At 45.5% G+C, this 17,693-nt stretch overlaps 1 protein-coding gene across 1 annotated transcript in view; it reads left to right on the forward strand.

Annotated features, from left to right (window-relative positions):
• The window catches only part of SLC38A6 (solute carrier family 38 member 6), a 53,024-nt gene that overhangs the window by 27,913 nt on the left and 7,418 nt on the right, over positions 1-17,693 (forward strand). Inside the window, exons 7-12 of the mRNA XM_014595156.3 lie at positions 2,939-3,021; positions 3,493-3,551; positions 8,904-8,969; positions 9,225-9,278; positions 11,676-11,755; positions 12,209-12,309. Of these exons, the coding sequence (XP_014450642.2) occupies positions 2,939-3,021; positions 3,493-3,551; positions 8,904-8,969; positions 9,225-9,278; positions 11,676-11,755; positions 12,209-12,309 (443 nt within the window). The remainder of the gene's footprint in view (positions 1-2,938; positions 3,022-3,492; positions 3,552-8,903; positions 8,970-9,224; positions 9,279-11,675; positions 11,756-12,208; positions 12,310-17,693) is intronic.

A 17,693-nucleotide genomic window follows, 5' to 3' on the forward strand; every position in this document is an offset into this window, starting at 1 on the left:
ATTCACAGCCACCCTGTAGGGAACAAAATTATGAAAAGCATGAAAGTAAGATCGTGTGAAAGTAATGCTAATATAATAAGACTTAGCACTTCCGTCTGTCTGTCTGTAATGCTCTGGGTCAACTGTGCGTGTGCGGCCCGGAGCCTTAGGACAGACAGAAGGACGGGGGCAGGGCCAGGACCAGGCTGTGCTCCCTGCTGTCAGGTGCAGGGACCGGCTGTGTGAGGGTGTAAAATGTGACTGTCAGGGGTGCATGTGTGACACTCAGCTGTACGGGGGGACCCGTGGCACTCCACTGCAGGTTGCCTCAAGGGGAGTGGGCAGGGGGGCACAGGCAGTGCCCATTGGCTGCAGCACGTGGCCACAGGGCAGGGCGCATCCCCCTGCCTGCTCCTTGGGGCACCCTGCAACCACGTACCACAACCCCACGCCGGGAGCACCAAAACACGGGAGGGACGTGGCACATGGCCACAGGATGCCACATGAAGAGCGGGCATGAGGGGTGTGCACTGCCCTATGGCTGGATGCTGCAGCCAACGGGTGCTGCCTGCTCCCCTCGGGGACTGCCCCCCACCTCCTGCTCCACACCCCCTCCACAGCTCGTAGCTGGTGAGCGCTCCCCACGCAGGGGGAGGGGCATGGCTACAGGGTGCCACAAGCGCAGTGGGCAGGGGAGTGTAGACAGCACCTGCCAGATGCAGCATGCGGCTGTGGGGCAGGGCATGTCCCCCACGTACACTCCTTGTGCAGCACCCTGCAGCCATGCGCCACTCCCCTCCCATGCTGGGAGCACCTGGGCGGGAGTGTGTGTGGGTGTGGCATGTGGCCTGTGGGTGGGTGTGTTTGGCTCTGTGTGTGGCATGTGACTGGCTGGGTGGGTGTGTGAGAGGCATGTGGCTGGGTGGGTATATGTGTGGCATGTGTGGCTGGGTGGGAGGGTGGGTGTGGCTGGGGTGTGGCATGTGGGTAGGTGTGTGAAGCATGTGAGGGGTGTGGCTTGGTGGGTGTGGCATGTGGCTGGGTGGGGGTGGTGTGTGGCCTGTGGGTGGTGTGTTCATGTGGCTGGGTGGGCGGCTGTGTGTATGGTGTTTGTTCTTGGTGTGTGTATGTGCGCATGTGGCGTGTGGGTGGGTATGTCTGAGGTGTGGGGGGTGCATGGGGCTGGACACAGTGATGGGGGGAGTTGCGTGTAGCCAGATGTGGAGCGGCAGCAGCGCGGGGCGGTGGGTGGTGGTGCTCCTTCCCCGCTGCCTGCCCCTTGTTCTTGACGGGCGCTTTGCTAGTCCTAATTATATTGGTGCACACTTTCACAACATGTTCCAGTGAAGTCGTGAGTAAATTCAGCACTTTTGAAGTGAATGGAGAGAGATTTGTTTTTCTGTTCCTTTAAAAGGAGAGCAGTAAATGCCCTTTTATTTACCCCAGGTGGCTGCTGGAGCTCTGCTGCTAGCAAGGAGGAGTAGCATGACAGCTGCAACTCACTGCTGAGATTAGCAGCTTCTCATTAGAAAGTAATTGAAGTTGTCGTACTTCAGTCCTAGGCCAAGAGGATATTTTCGAAGTGTAATACAGTGTGTCCTGAAAAGTTTTTAACATAAGGGGACATTGTTATGTGTATTGAAAAGAAAACCTCCAGTTGGCAATTATGCCCTTGGGGTGGTGATTCCGGGCTCTTTTTCATACCATTTATTACATTTTTAAACAAAATAGACAATTGTCCACGCTAAGGGATGGTCTGTTTTTATGGTGATTTTTCCTGTCTCACAGGATAAATACTCTGCTTTTCTTACGATAACGTGAGGGCGCTGCCTGTTTATGAGGTGCTAACCATATCCTGGACTAAATAAACTCTTGAGGCCAAAGGCCAAGGTGTTTATAGGTGATAAACTGGGAGGTTGATGTGCAAGATGTGTATCAGTCTAGGATGCAGTTACTACCAGGTGCAGGGGAGCGCCCTCAAGATGCTGCTCTTTTTAATGTTCGTACCTCCATACTTCACGCTCTTTGGAGGATGGACTCTAGTTTTTGACTGCGTTTTGCCTTCTGCAGAGCATTGCGTATCTGTGGCACAGGGCGTATAAGTGGTGGGGTGATGATAACGAAATGGATCTCTTATCTTTTCACCCTTTTCTGTTCTTTACCTTTCTTGTACATCTCCCTTTTAAGGAATAACTGAACGACTGAAAAATGCATTAAAAAAAAAAAAAGATTATTTTAAAATCTCTTTCTGATTTTTCTTTCTTATTCTCATGTTTTCCATTCAAAGTTATCTGAAAGCCGATTTGGGATATTTGTGTTTCTCCTGCTCTTTGCGTTCATCCACACTGTTTTCATTGTGGCAAAATGGAGGACTGGCCTGTTTAAAAGTTGCTATGTCCTTTAAAACCCATTGCGTATATTTTATGTAGCTTTATGCTTTCACGTTGGGCATCCCCACAGAGAAGATAACCCAAGGTCATACAAGAGTTATGAAGGATGGGTGTAGGAAGCTAAAAGAGCCTTTTTTCTTCTGATTTGCCAGTCAAAGTAGAAGTGGCATAGCGTTCGGATATTGAAATATAATTGTGGTCTTGGGTATCTCTACCTTCTGATCAGCTAGCTAGCATAAGACAAGGATTTGAAACCTTCCAGCTCAGAAAATGCCCATAGCAATCTAAATCGGGCCTCTTCAACTGGTCTCAATACCAGTATTTGCCCAACAAGATTGCAGACAATGTTGGTCAGTAAAAGCAGTGTTCTTGTGCTCAATCAGCTGAGAATTGGCAGTAGTCAGATATAAATAAAAAGCCCAAATCCCTAAAAGTAACATGGTGATCAATTGGGATATGATGCCAAACAATTTTGTTAGTGTCTTTCCTAAGTTTGGTCCAGGATTAGTGTTTTAATAATGACTGGGTATTTCTTTTATTGACCGTTGTAAGAAATTTTGTTCCAATAGGTCATGGTTTCTAAATGGCAGATTGCTGCTGTTGATTACTTCAGTCTGCATTGTCTTTCCTCTGGCGCTTCTCCCCCAAATCGGTAAGTGATTTTAAGGAGGGAAAATAGTATTATTGTATTTTAATAGCAATTACAATTAAGGACTTTAAAACCTTAATGGCTTATTTATTTATTCTAGCTGGCAGGGGGTTGGTAACGGTGGGGACTGCTTAAGCTATTGTCATAGGTTCTGCCTCCCGGCCTTGCCTAGTTAACCTATTACTTGAGTTGCAGTTGTATTTTGTCTGCAATACTAAAATAAAATCTTTACAGCAGAACATTAAAGAGCTGCATTTACTTACAGCATGCCATTAGTGGTAAGCCAGTTCTAATTCTGCCCTGCAAAGCTGCATAAATGATCTGTGACAGGCAGCTGGAATGTTGTTATTCCGAGTCCTAAGCCCCAGATACCGAGAACTGTAATAGAAAACATGCCTAAAATGTAAAGCTTTAGCTGTACATTAGGATCACTTTCCTTATAAATTGCCATTTATTTTTACTGTTATTTTACAGGCTTTCTTGGCTACACAAGTAGTTTATCATTTTTCTTTATGGTGTACTTTGCTCTCGTGGTAAGTTAAAAATCAGCGCACAGCTTATCCATCTAAATTTTTTCGTATTGTTTAAATGTTTTTATAAGTCTCTTTTGAAACGGATGGTCCTCTTTCCCCTCCCTTAAGCTCTCTGTAAAATCAAGAGTTTTCTTTATGTCCCTGCATACACATGTTTGGACAGGATAAGTTTGTTTTGCTGAAGAGGCATGAAAATGTGGGTGAGCTTTTTCAAGCATGTGAAAAGGTTTAAAATAATTATATTTTGGATTGGTGAGCGTAGTCATACTTTTTTGTTTTGCTGGCAGTGCAGTGAAAGAATTGGTATGTATACTTTTGTTTCCCTCCTTATGGAAAGGATTTCTGTTTTCTTAGCTCCTAATGATTACTTACTGTAACTAGTGCAGAAGAAAATTTAATAGAGTTCAAATAAATTAAATTTACATGTACATTGGAGTGAAACAGCTCAAAAAGAGACAAAGAAAACTAAAGTTCTCTAAGGCAATATACGGAATTCATTACTGCTTCAATGACCTTATTCTTCAGTGGGCAGGAAAATGTTGTTTCTCTGAGCCTAATGGGGCATTTTGATTGATAGTTTCACGCTGTAAGCTCTATGAACAAGACAGATCAAAATATTGGAGGTAAGATATGCTCTGCAGATCCAAAAGGAAAATCGCGTCTTAGAATTGCATTGGCTTTCTCTTAGGAGAAAGTAGGCTGTTGCTGATGTACAAGTATAATATGTCGTGGGACTGGGTGATTCGAATTTTGTCAAGAAGATATGTAAACAAGAGTCTTAGTTAAGAGCGTGGCAAGAAGTTTCCCCGTAACCCTTCTTCCTGGGGCTTGCTTTGACTTGCATATAGGACTTTTCTTTACAATGTCCAACAAACGTGTCATCCAGAAGAGCATGACAGTCCATTAGGAGCTGAACTGTGTGATAAAACCAAACTTCAAAGCTGTCAAAACAGCTCCCTAGGGTATTTGTCAAGAGATGAAATGTTCTCATGGGGTCTTCTAGAGCTTAGTATTATGGAGTAGAAACAGTACCCCCAGAGTTAATGGGAAGTTGCTTAAAATGTTGTTGTTAGCCCAATTTTTGACCTTTCCTCTAAAACCTATTAAAGTCATCTGCCTCAACAGTGACAGTGTAGGTCAGGAGCTGAGGTGGGTTGCAGAAACTTGTAAAATACACTCATTAGTTCTTTTAAATGTAAAGGGATCTTGCAGATCTTACCAAAGTTGTACAGATCTTACAAAAATAAAGGTGAAAACACCAGAACATTTAAAAAGAAGGCTTTAAGGAAGAAATATATGCATAGAGCCATCACAGCTAGATCTGCAAACCTAGAAGATACTCGGATCTGGGGTCTTGATTCTGATCCCAGATCTTGTGTGTGCAGATGCATAAGAAATGTTACCTAATTCTGGAAGTCATGCGGTACTGTATTTCTAAGGAAGCTTTTTTAAAAAAATGGATGTTTCTTCCTTGTGGTTTGTGTGTGACAAATGAGACATTACTAAGAATATAAGTAGGGCCAAAATATTGATATGCCAATGTGTATATTTAAAGAAAAATACTGTTATTTAAAAATTTAGCCTGATCTGTTTCACTGAGACTAGAAGCTGTATTAAATTCGGTTTGCTTTGAGGCAGGTGATACGTACTGCTGAAATGGATGTTATAGTTTGTACAGTATTAAATTGTGCGGTGGCAGATGCATTTTAATGTGTTCCAGAAGAAATTGGCATCAGTCATATGGAAGTAATACCCTTATTTTACATATGCAATAATTCTGTACAATTGGTTTCAAGTACATACCATCTGTTTGCCTGGAAAAGCACAATTTTTATATATGGCCTGCAAATAGGACATGAGTGATCTGTCGAGCCCAAGCGGCATGGTCTAATGGATAGGCCTTATCTGAACAGTCCAAGGACTGTATTCCTAGCTCCATCTGCTTGACCTCATCCAAGTCGTACTTTCTCTCTGTACCTCAGTGTCCTCATCTGTAAAATGGAGGTAAGTCTTTCTTTGTAAAGGACTTTGAGACCAGCATGTTAACAGCTTTCATATGTTTATTTTAGAACCTGATTCTGTCCGGTCCTGAGCACCTTCAGTTTTTTTGTTGGTTGTTGAGGGTTTTTTTTGGCTTCTCCTTGCTCAGCTTCTCAATTTGGGTTCTAACGGAAGAGGAATTTGATCTGTTCACTTTTTAGGTGCAGAGTTAAAATTCAGAGTTGTTGAGAAGACTGTCACTACATTTTTCAGTCCAGCATAGCTGACCCCAGCCAGTATTTAATTTTATTTTTTCTGCATCTGTTTGTTTCCGGAGCAAAAGGTAGTTACTGAGCAGCTCAAACGCTGCATGGTGCCTTTGGCATAGCTAAGCCCCAGTCCCACCTGAGCCCTGTAGGCACGGCTAGAATACAGATGGAACCAGTTTTCCTGCCGCAGGATGAATAACATCAATGGGGAAACTTGGGACCTTAGAATTTGTTTTTCGAAAATGTATTTTAAACCCACATTAAAAACATGGCGGGGTGTAATTTAAAGCAAACTTTCTAATACCTCAGAGACAACATTTTAATGTAAAATGGACTTAAAACTGGAGCTGGTGATTTGCTGCCATGGTTGCATGACAGGTCGGGTGATTGGTACTGCTGCAGACTTCAAACACCCCTCTGTGTTGGTAACTGCTGGTGACCTCGTTTCAAACCCACGCCAGAGTAGTAAGCAATAAGCCAAACCAATTTGAAGAATTTGGCAGCTGGGAATACATAATTAGGGATTCTGAACACTCGCAATTTTTCATTTGTCTTTTTTCTTTTTCCTTCCGTTCGGTTCTTGATCTTTCCACATCGCTGGTTAGAGCAGGGGTGGGCAAAATTCAGCCTGCGGGCCACATCTGGCCTACCAAGAGATTTTGTCTGGCCTGCAATGAGTCCCTTAGCCCTGCCTGACCCAAGCACGGGGGGCAGCCTGAACTGTGGCACGTGCATGCAGTCCTGTTGCCCCCGGGTGTGCAACAGAGCTGGGATGGTGTGGTGGCTGGACTCGCTTCTCAGCAGCCCCAGTGCCAATAGCTCCTTCCAGTTGCCGCTGCCAGCAGACCCAGTCCTGTTGCCTGGGTGCCCAGCCCATCCACCCCACACCCACCGCTGGGGACAGGACCTGTGTGGGCAGGTAGGCGGCCGTGTGGATGTAATGGACCCACGCATTGACAGGGAGCAGGATGGGTGGGGATCACAGGATGGGATTGCAGGGTAGTGACAGCACGGGGCTGGTTCTGGGGCAGAGCCACGATCTGTGCCCTGCACGCCCCTGCGACAGGCGCCGGTTGCATGGGCCGAGGCATGCAGATCACAGCCGTGCCCCAAGCCCCAGCCCTGCCCAGCCATCCTGCTTCCAGATGCCACTCCATCCCTGCCTGCAGCCCCATCCCATCCACCTGCCTAACACAGAGCAGAGCCACTTAGGGAGTTCAGCTGAGTTGTTGTGGGGTGGACGGGGGGTTCTGACCCAGCCCACAACAGCTCACCAAAACTCCCTAAGTGGCCCTTGGGGCCCAAATAATTGCCCACCCCTGAGTTAGATCATCATTGATCCCCCTCTGGAAAATTGCATCTCTTTTCTGACCTGCCCCACCAGTCGAACTACACCCATCTCCCTCCTGGGCACCACTTGCTTGCTTTCTTCCTGCCATTCGCTCATTTATGGATGAGCTCTCCATCCCCCTTCTACACTGATTCCTCAGGCAAAGCACCAGCTCTTGGTAGTTTGATCAGCTATTGAATTTTACATGGGGGGGAGTCCAACCAGTTAATGAGTATGAAATGAAACGGAGAGAATGCCCTCCCGGATGAGTGTCAGGAGCAGCGGCAGGAGCCACTGGACGAGCTACTGGACCAGTAGTGTGCAGCAGCAGGAGCCCCCAGCCTGCCCTGCCCCAGCTGGGTAGCACTTGCCCCAGCCCCACTCCTCCCTCACCCATCTGCCCCCCGCCCCCCTCCTTTCCACCCCACCAGACTTATCAGCTGCACGCAGCTCTTCAAGCTGCCTGGCTGGTATTGGAAATTGAATCGGTATCAGCCAATAGGTCTCCTTAAAAATCAGCTATCGGTATCGGCCCCCAAAATCTCTGTCGGTGCACCCCTAAAAAATGGCACCAGACAGTTTCAGAAACATGATCTGTAGTATCCCCTCTCCATTTTTCTTCGTAACAATCCGCCGTGTGTAGTTGCACAAGAGTTGCTATGGGATCATGCCACTTCTGTCCCTTTTGTAGCCAGTAATTACTCCTTTCCAGCTGCATAATTTAAGACATGTATTACCACCTCGGCAGAGCTGTTAGTGGCTATGTTGCCAGGCAGCGTGGATAACATGCCATGTACCTGCTGTCTCTCTGGTCACACAGTTACTGGCCAGAGGGTTCATTTGCTCCCCTCGACTGCACAGGAATTGAAATGCTGACTCTGGAGCACGCCACCTGACTAGATAGGCAGAGGAAAGAAGCAGAGAGCTCTGAATCTGACCCCTTATTGCAAGTGTAAAGCCTCTATCAGATAATTACAAAGATGTTATGATCTCTAAAAATAAGCAACTGCAATGAGACCTGTTGACATAACCCTAAGTCCAATGACTGGAGAAGCAAATCTATAATTAGAAGAGGATTCCTGAAAGGGGAAGTGTCATATTTTGCCTTTTAATTTTGTCTTTTACTTCTCAACCTCACCACACAGCCTCATGGTTAGGGAGTTCTATAGGGAAAATCCTCATGGCATTTTGGAAAATATTTACTCTTGTTCTGGTTGACTCCCCCTCCCCTTTGCCTTCGAACATCAGCCATGTGCTTTTGCTGTGCTGCATTGGCCAACCCCAGCTGTTATTTTCCTTAAGGGCTTGTCCAAATGGAGGAAACAGCCCAGAATACCTATTGCAGAATGGCCATTCCACAATAGCTCCCTGGGGGGACACTTTTAGTTTGGGATAGGAAGTGATTTTGTTCACAAAAACTTGTTCTCCACATATATCTTATTTAGTTAGTCTGTAAGGTGCATATTTACCCTGCCTTCTGTCTGACTTCAGACTGACACAGGTACCTACCTCTTTATGAGCGTCCACCCAGACAATTAGTGTGGAACAGCTACCACGCTGTAAGTTCACATCATAACTCATTTCACAATAGCTTACCCATGCAGACAAGTGCCAATTGCTTTGGTAATACTTTTTATCAAACCCCATCTCTCTTCCTAGCCCAACTCTCCAGTAGTCAAGCGGGTTGGTTTGGCTTTGTTTCCCATTCTGCCATGCATGCCAGTAGCCTAGTGCTGTAATTGCCCTCTCATCTTAAATACTCTCTCTTTACAGATTGTAATAAAAAAATGGTCCATCCCTTGTCCGCTGCCACTGGCCAGCTCTATAGAGATCTTACAGGTAACGCTGGAAGCTTTTCTGTTTCTATTTTAGTAATACTTTCCCAATACCAAAACCCTCAGGAATGTAATATTTCATAGTTTTTAAAAATAAGTATTTAGTGATAATCCTTAATTCCTGTTAATTTAGATCTTATTTTTCCTCTTGTTAATGAGCATGATTTTATTAGCTAGAATCTAAAAAGAGCGATGTCTTTGACTTCTAGATAGTTATTCTTTATGTCACCTGCTATTTTCTGTGTGTGTCTTTATGCAGATTGCAAATTCTACCGAGGACTGCAAAGCAAAGATGTTTAATTTTACTAAAGAGGTAAAGTACTATATCTTATTAGCAATAAGAGATTTGTCTTTTTTAATAATGGATATAAACTTTCCTTGCTTAGTGTATAGAGCAATATTTTTTGGAAGGGCTAATTATAGCTTGAATGTGCCTCAGCTGTCATTGGAAAATAAATAACTGTAAGATAAACTAGGTTGTGAACCTGAAGTCCACAGTAACTTGACATGTGCGTTCTTTATTTCCCCCCGTAAATGCAAAGCGACTTACTCTCCTTCCCTTGAGCGGTAAGGCACCTCACTTTAGCACTGTAAGCGTGTGCACCTGGGCAGTTACTGTGGACTTCAAGTTCACAACCTAGTTTATCTTCTAGGTATTTATTTTCCAATGAGAGCTGAGGCACATGTTACAAGTCCACACCTTACCTTACCTCATTACAACTTGTTCATGGGCCTGTCCCGTAAGGTTCCAGTTGTTATGATTGTGAAGACATTTCAGAAAGGTGACCCAGGTGTAACCAATGTAGTGGTGTCCTGCTGAAAAAACAGCTGTAGGTGAGAACAGTCGCATTCAGTTCACTGCATGCCAGCTCAGATGATGATGACTGTTTAAATGTAAAAAAAAAATTAAAAAAAATTGCTCATCAAAAACATGTAAAGAAGGAAGTGCATTTTGTTTATAAAGATTGCTCCAGTCTAGTCTGTGATCATTCCTTATAAGAAGCCTTTTAAATGTGATGGGATTGAAGAGGGACACAGCCAGTGGCAGATCCAGAGGGGGGGCAGTGATGCGGTTGCACCCCTAATCGGACTGGTCTGTATTGCTGGAGTCTCTGGGGAGTTTGGGGACTTTTTTAAAGTGGAAAAGAATTCCTGCCCCCCTTCTCTGTGCTCAGAGGCGTGTCCCCTCCCTCCTCCCTTGTTCCTGCATCCTCCACATGCTCTGGCTGCTTTCCCTGCTGTCCCCAGGGGCCAGGAAATGTTCCTGCCCACTCCAACTGCAACAGCTATGGCAGCAACAGCAGCAGTAGCTTCCCATGCCTGCTCCTGGGGGCACAGGCAGTGTGGGGGAACCCACCTCCTTACTACTGCTGCTGCTGTTCCCAGCAAAGCTCAGCATCTGCACAGCTAGGCTGGAATAGGCAGGAGCAGCTCTAAAGCTTCCCTCACACCCAAGTTAGCAGGGAAAGCAGCAGCAACTGAAGGAGGAAGGAACAGAGGATGTGCATCTGAGCTTGGAGGGGCAGATGCTTACCTGCTTTGGAAACTTTAAAAAGTCCCCAGAGACTCCTGCAGCCAGTTTTCCCCCAGCGTTGGGTTGTGGGGAGGAGGCTAGGAGGTTGTGAGGGTTGCAGCCACCTTTGCAGCATGCTCCTGCGTGGTACAGGGAAACTGCCACCTGCCCAGTCGGTCAGGGATGGACAGAGATTGAGGGAGGTGGGGATGGGGCAGGAAGGCTGCAGAGGGCAAGGGGGCTGCCTGACTCCCTCAGCCCCCTGCCACCCAGCCACTGCTTTCCATACTGTAGCAATTGAGGGGTGGGGGGGTGAATTTAAACAACCTTCAAATAATTAGATTTTAAACCTGGGAAATTATTTTAAAATTATAAATTTTCCATATATATTACCTAATTATTGGAGGGGGAGTTGTTTTACATTCAAGGTCATCTTAGATTTGAGTAACACAATAGCTTATGCCCATTTGAGAACTGAAATAAACTACACTAAGTTGTAAATGGTCTTCACTAAGATTTTACTGAATAACTTTAATTTTAAAATCATACTCCTAGCTAACATAATAATTGCAATGTCTTTAATTATAGAATAGCCCTCAGACTTCAGAGGCAAATTCAGTATAAGGTCTGTTAGTTTTACTGTTATACCCATTTTTTTAAAGAGAAAACTTTGAGATGAGTTAAAGGAGTTAATTTCATCCAGTAATGTTATATGTTATAAATATCCATATTGTTGATAATTTATTTGGCTTTTGTACCATGTAAATGAACAATCATAGTATTTATTCTGACTGCATAGGTAAATCCTACTAACCTTACTTCTGGGTATATTGCCATGAACTAAAGTGAAAGTTCCTGCATATATAAGGTGAGTAGAGGTTGGCACTGGACCTAATATAGCCAAAAAGAGCCTGACAGTTGTTGACTCATGAGTACTGTGATCTCCACCAGTGGTGGAAGATTACCTTTAATATAACTGCTATCTAATACACACAGTTTTTAGTTGACTGAAATAGTTGCATGAAAAGATTGAGAACCGCCATTCTGTACTATAAACACTTACCCAGAAAGACTCCTATTGATATCAGTGGCATTGGGTTCTGGCAGAATCTTGGATTCATCTTAATTAATTTGCGAACATTTATAGTTAGAAGTGTTCTTAATGAGATTTTTTTCTTTCTTCCTTTTTTTCTTTAGAGTGCCTATGCCATACCAACCATGGCCTTCTCCTTCCTCTGCCACACCTCGGTATTGCCCATCTACTGTGAGCTCCGCAGGTAATGCATCAACACAGTGATGATGAAATAGAACGATAAAGCATTCAGACAAAGATTTCTGAAAAGCTGATGCATTGCTCTGCTTAACTCAGTTTAGACAATGCAGAGGACCCTTTTGAAATTGAGTATTGATCTGAATCAACAATAACATTTTGCTTGTTAAATTATTTGTGGGTTGGAGAAAAATGAGAAACCATGTTTTCATTGCCATATATAGTCATTTTCAATGGGGTGAGGGCAGGGAACAAATCCTTTGCCAACATTCACTTCCCCCGCCACCCCCAGCCATAAGAGAGCCTGTGTGTGGTTACTTATTATAAACATAGACGGGCAAAGTAGAAGGTGAATCTCAGAATTGCAAGCTGCCTTTAAAAACAATGTGAAATGTTCAGTTTACAGTTTTAAGGAACATTTATTCTTGTTTTTTGTGTTTGGTTTGGTTTTGTATTCTAGCCCATCCAAAAGAAGAATGCAGAATGTGACCATCACAGGAATTAGTCTGAGTTTTGTAATCTATTTTGTGTCTGCCTTGTTTGGGTACCTTACTTTTTATGGTGAGTATGTTCTTCAACTGTTTAGACTGCGAGGTAATAATAAAATATTTTTTACATCCTGCACTGCATAGTAAGTGTAAAAAATGTTGCCTCTTTCCAAGGATTTTGGTCCTTGATTTTATGTGATTTGAATTATTCAGTGTATTCGCACGCTAAGGGGTGCAAGTTTCTGGAGGACTTGCCTACTTCTTTTTGTATAGTATAAGCCCCCAAGTAAGACATGCACCTTGTTTTGGGAAGTCATAGTGAAGATTAAAAAAAAGAAGATGTTTCCAGTCATGGCTAAATGCTGACTATAAGAGATCCTGATTGCAGCCACTGTGGCTGAAAGAGGGTTGACACTAGCTCTGACCCTATGGCTAGGTACAGACATTCAAAAAGTGGAATCTGAGTTGGTATCGATCCAAGTTAGAGGGTTTTCTGTAAGTGGTGTAGTTTAGATTGGCAGTGAACAGAACACATTAGCCCTTTCATGGGGGGACGCAGTTCTTCAGGTGCAGACAGAAGTGCAGCTCCCAGATGTAACTTGGAACGTTTTCTGCAGAGTGCTATGAGTTACAGCGTTACCCCGGACCAGACAGAGGTCAGTGTTGGTTCCTGGGGGGCGGGGAATCCAGCTGCGGGCAGGGAGCATGCAATCAGGCTCCGATAGCAACAACAGCCATGGCTGTCGACCAGTGCTCCCCATCTTCAGAATGAGAGGTGGAAATGGCAGCTGAGGGAGCTTCTTCTTGGGGCTCCCCAGCCAGTGCTCAAGGGTGGGATGGATAAAGTCAGCCGCCCCTCCTCCCCCCCCCATGGGGGGTGGCACCAATACACCCATCTCACCCTCGGGGTGGGGGCTGACAAAACCCCAGACTGAACTCCCTCCATTCCCTTCCCCCCACTCCCATTCTGAAAACAGTGACAGGCTGGGAGTCCGCAGGCGCAAGTTACAGAGGACACTACATTTTGAAACGTCTTCATCTGATGTCTTACGCAATGAGGGATCAGATTTTCACCTGGTCAACCATTTTTGAAGCTGTCTGTAGCTGTGCACTTGTGTTTGGTCACAGCTATAAACTGCTTTCTGTTGCCAGATCAGTCAAAAATCGTGAATTCTGGCTGTGCCTTTAGACTGGGTTCTACCACTTTTAAACCAGTCTGTGTGCTGAACTTCTGTTATGGGTATAAACTGGTTTCTGAGTGATCGCTTATACCAGTAAGAGCATAATGTCTGTACCTGGCCTAAAGGATAAAACTGCCCTCTCCCTTGCTCCCTCGCTGAGGCCAGCAAAGGGAGAATCATGGCAGGCATCTTGCAGCAGTGTTTCCCTACTTCTATACTTCCATGCTTCTGTTCCAGCAAAGAAAAATCAGCTTTCCCACTTGAGACATGGACCCCAATTTTAGAGGGCTTATTTTTGAGGAAAAAGGTGTGTTTGGCAGATATGGTAATATTTGGAAACATCTGGAGGATTTAAAGCACATATTGCACGTTTGAAATAGTTACAGCTACTTGGGTCCCAATTCAGCTTAATGTTTGCAAAGTTTATGTGACATCATTTTCACAGTGTATAAAGATTGTAAGCCTTTGCAAGATTAATGCCCAAGCAATTGCTCGGGTAAACGGTCCCCACTTTTATCTGGGTTTAGTGAAATATGCTGTAAGGACAATTCTACACCAGATACATGTCACAAGCTAAACTACCCCTTGTTCTGCCTTGCACCGTGCAGCACAGAGCCTGTCATGCCTTACTCCATGGGCTCAACTAGTAGCAGGACAGCTCTAGGTTCAGGGAGGTGTCAAGGTGCATTAGTTACCTTTGAACCTCTTCCGGAGCTTTACTGCATGCAGCTTGAAGACCATCAATGATCCAAGTTGTAAATTCCTTTTATTGGCTTATCTAAAATGAAGTTGCACAAATTGGTGCAGGAATCTGCCAATCAAACAAAAAAAGAAAGTTAAGCAAATGCTCATCTAAGCAGTCATACTCATGACTTGCCTCATGTTTCTTTATGCAAGGTAACTTCCTAAAAACACTTTTGCTGTGCAAGGCCTAAAGGAGAACAAAAGGATGAAAGAAAACAAGATGATACAAACTGTGGACAATAGTGGCCATAGGGACCAAGATGTGATTAATGTTGAAGGCTTCTTAAAAAGTTCCTTCCATTTCATTAGGGATATGAAGGTGTTACTGGGGGGTTTTTTTGGTAGATAGAATCAAGTTTTCTGATTAAGACTCCACACATGAAAACCATTCGTATGCGTTCTGCAGACACCATTTTGCTAAACATCTTGTATGGCCATATGCTAGAGCAGCAACTTAATAAGTGTCTGTAGTTGAAGATGCAGTTCATGAATACTTCCAGATGCCACTTTTTAGCAGGGCTTGCATTTTCCCAGGTGTATGATCAGATTTCAGAACTCTTACCTACACAGTGGCTTTCTTTTTTTAAAGGTCCATCATAACGTTGACAGAAATAGGTGAGTGACCTGTGTAACGTATCAGTTTAATCTCCTTGTATAACGTAGATAGAAACTCCTTTGTAGTTGTGTGGCTGGTGCTCCAGTGTGACAATGTTTGCAGTGCCTTGTCGTGTAGCATCGCAGTATTGCTCTTCCATGTCCCCTGCTCTGTTTTCACCTTGTATGCTTTGTTCATGTAGTGTGCATGCTAGCGTTGGATTCTCTTTCAAGTTTCCATCCAGCAATCCGGATCAACTGTCCTCTGCAGTATGGTGGTATTATACAAATACAGTCACCTAAATGCTCTGTGGCCCTGATGAGCAGTTGGAAAGTAAAAACCCTGAAAGGATTTTACTTTCTAACTGCTCGTCAAAACTTGCTTCCTCCCTGGAAGTCAGCACACACTAACATACATCTGTCTAAATAAATAAATATTCTTAGCAAACCAGTGGGGGAAAAGTATTCTGAAAACAAGCCTGCTTCTGGGTCTCATAGTATGCGTTGCAGGTTTAGAAAGTTTGTGGAGATGGACATCATCTTATATTAGCACCAAGCATGTTGACCCTCAGCAAATAATAATCATTATTGAGCTCTGAGAAACTGCACAGAATTTTTACAAAATTAAATGCCTCTTCAAAGCATTAATGTTTGTGACCACAGAAGTCTTTAAATGTGTTCTAGGTGCCTACAGTCCCTGCTACAAATTGCATGGGAGAGCCTTGGCATACCTAAGCCACTTTGCTAGTATAGGACCACTGCTGCCATCTTTTTGACATGGCTAGTACTAGACAGGGTAGATATGCACCTTTATAGACAAACTAAAATAGATAATCTAGCACAAGCTTTTGTCATCAAAACTCACTTCATCAGTTGTTGTAAAGAGATATTCATAAAGCAGCGTGTAAGAAGGAGAAAAATTTGAACCATTATATACAGAGTCGACCCAAGCAGGGTGCGGGACCCAGGGCAAATGAGCCTGAGCAAGTCCCTGCCCGCACCCCGGATCTGAAAAAGCTGCCGCAGCCATCGGCAGCAGTGGGGCGGATGGAGAGCAGCACGGTAGTGGGCGGCTGGATGTGGCCACTCTGCCTGGCTCCGCGGAGTTCCCCAAAGTGTGGGACCCGGGGCAGCGGCACTGATTTGCACCCTCTAGGGACAGCCCTGATTATATAGTTCAGTGATGTATTGGTCACCTACCGGATCTGCACCGATAAAAAGGGAAATTTCCATTATTGGCTATCAGGTTTTTTTGCCGGTTGTAGTCAATAATGTTTACCAGTTAATTATGCCTTCAGGCTAGGGCCCTGCACACCTGAGTTCCCCGTCCCCTGTGGGGCCTGGGGCTCCTGGATGCCTGAATTCCCTCAGGGGAAGTGTGGGTTTCCCTTTGCAGGCAGACGGCATTCTGGTCTTCCTTGGGGCTGCCAGGAGCAAGACTCAGGGGGCGCTGTGTGCACGTGCATGGCTGCACACATGCACGTGGCCAGGAATACGTTCAGGTAGCATGGAGAGCAGCTTCCTGAAGGTAAGTCTGTGGAGGGGAAGGGGCATGGTGGGGGGAGCAGATTGAGGCCCCCACAATGAGGAAGGGAGTGGGGCAGGGGCTGGGGCTGAGGGTGCTACCCAGCCAGGATGGTGCATAGGACCCACGGTTAAGGCAGGGAGCAAGACGATGCCATGGGCAGCTTGCTGGAGGTGGGGGGTAGCGGCAGCTCCAGGAGGGGAAAGGGCCCTTCTCCCTGCTAGAGTCCAACTCCTGGGACCAGGGTCTGGCTGCGGAGGAGGAGTAGCCCAGTTTCTCCCGGCGTGCAATAGCCCTGTGGCCTTGTCCTGTGCAGAGGGAGGAGGGAGGGGAGCCTAGCCCAGAGACCACCCAGCCCTGGGCAGCCAGTTAGGCTCACACCTTTGCCCTCAGCCCTGCTGGGCAGGCTCAGGCAGCTGCCCCTTGATACTTTTACTGGGGGACACCGCTTTAATTAGACAGCCGCTCTAGCTAACGTGCTGCAGCGTCTCATGTATCAGTGTCCCCGCGCTTAAAAACTGCGGTGGTGGCGCTTGAATTAAAGCGCATTCAACAAGCTTTTAGTTCAAGCGCCCCCTCCACCATTTTTAAGCACCAAGGTGGTGACATGTGTGACACAGGAGGCTGCTGGATTGCGCCAAAAAAAAAAGTTTGTCGGTAGTTTAAAATGCTTTGCGTTGTTATGAAATACCAGTTACTGGATTGGCATCAGCTGATATGGTCGGTTAATAATCAGCTATTGGTATCGGCTAACAAAATCTTTATCAGTGCACCCCTAATTTGAACGCAAAAGGCAGGGAGAAGGGGAAGGGGTGCAGGACTGGGAGAGGAAGTGAGCAAGCCCTAATCAGTCCAGTGGAGATGGCAGAGGGGCACTGTCAATAGATGATGGCAGATATGACATGGGTAGAATTGCAAGTGAATGGATCTTGGATGCTTATTACTAGGGACCTACCGAATTCAAGGAGGCGGGTGGCTGATTTCATGGGCCTATTGCGGGGCCAGCTGCCATTTTTCACGGGCTTATAGTGGCACCCCTTCCCTCCCCCCACCTCCTGATTGGCAGAGGGAGCTGCCCATCACGTGACCCCTCCCCAGGGCTGTGCCATCTTGGCTGCTCCCCTTCTCGCCATGCCCCGCACAGCTGGCTGCAAGGCCAGGCCACAGCAGCCATGAGGATAGCTGGCTCCCACTGGGGAGGCAGCATTTTATTTTTAATAAGCTGTTTCATGGGCGGGGGGGTTCTTCTCAGACATCCGAGAGGTTTTGGGGTTGGTTTTTTTTTTTTCATTTTGGTGAAATCACAAATTAAGTATGTCCCTATGCCTATTTATAACCCATGTTCTTTAGTCCCGTGGTTATGTGATCTGTGTTGATGTTGGGGCATCGAAGGCATCTGGGTCTGTTGCAAGG

The sequence above is a fragment of the Alligator mississippiensis genome, chromosome 2 (assembly GCF_030867095.1).
Source record: "Alligator mississippiensis isolate rAllMis1 chromosome 2, rAllMis1, whole genome shotgun sequence".
Lineage (NCBI taxonomy): Eukaryota > Metazoa > Chordata > Crocodylia > Alligatoridae > Alligator > Alligator mississippiensis.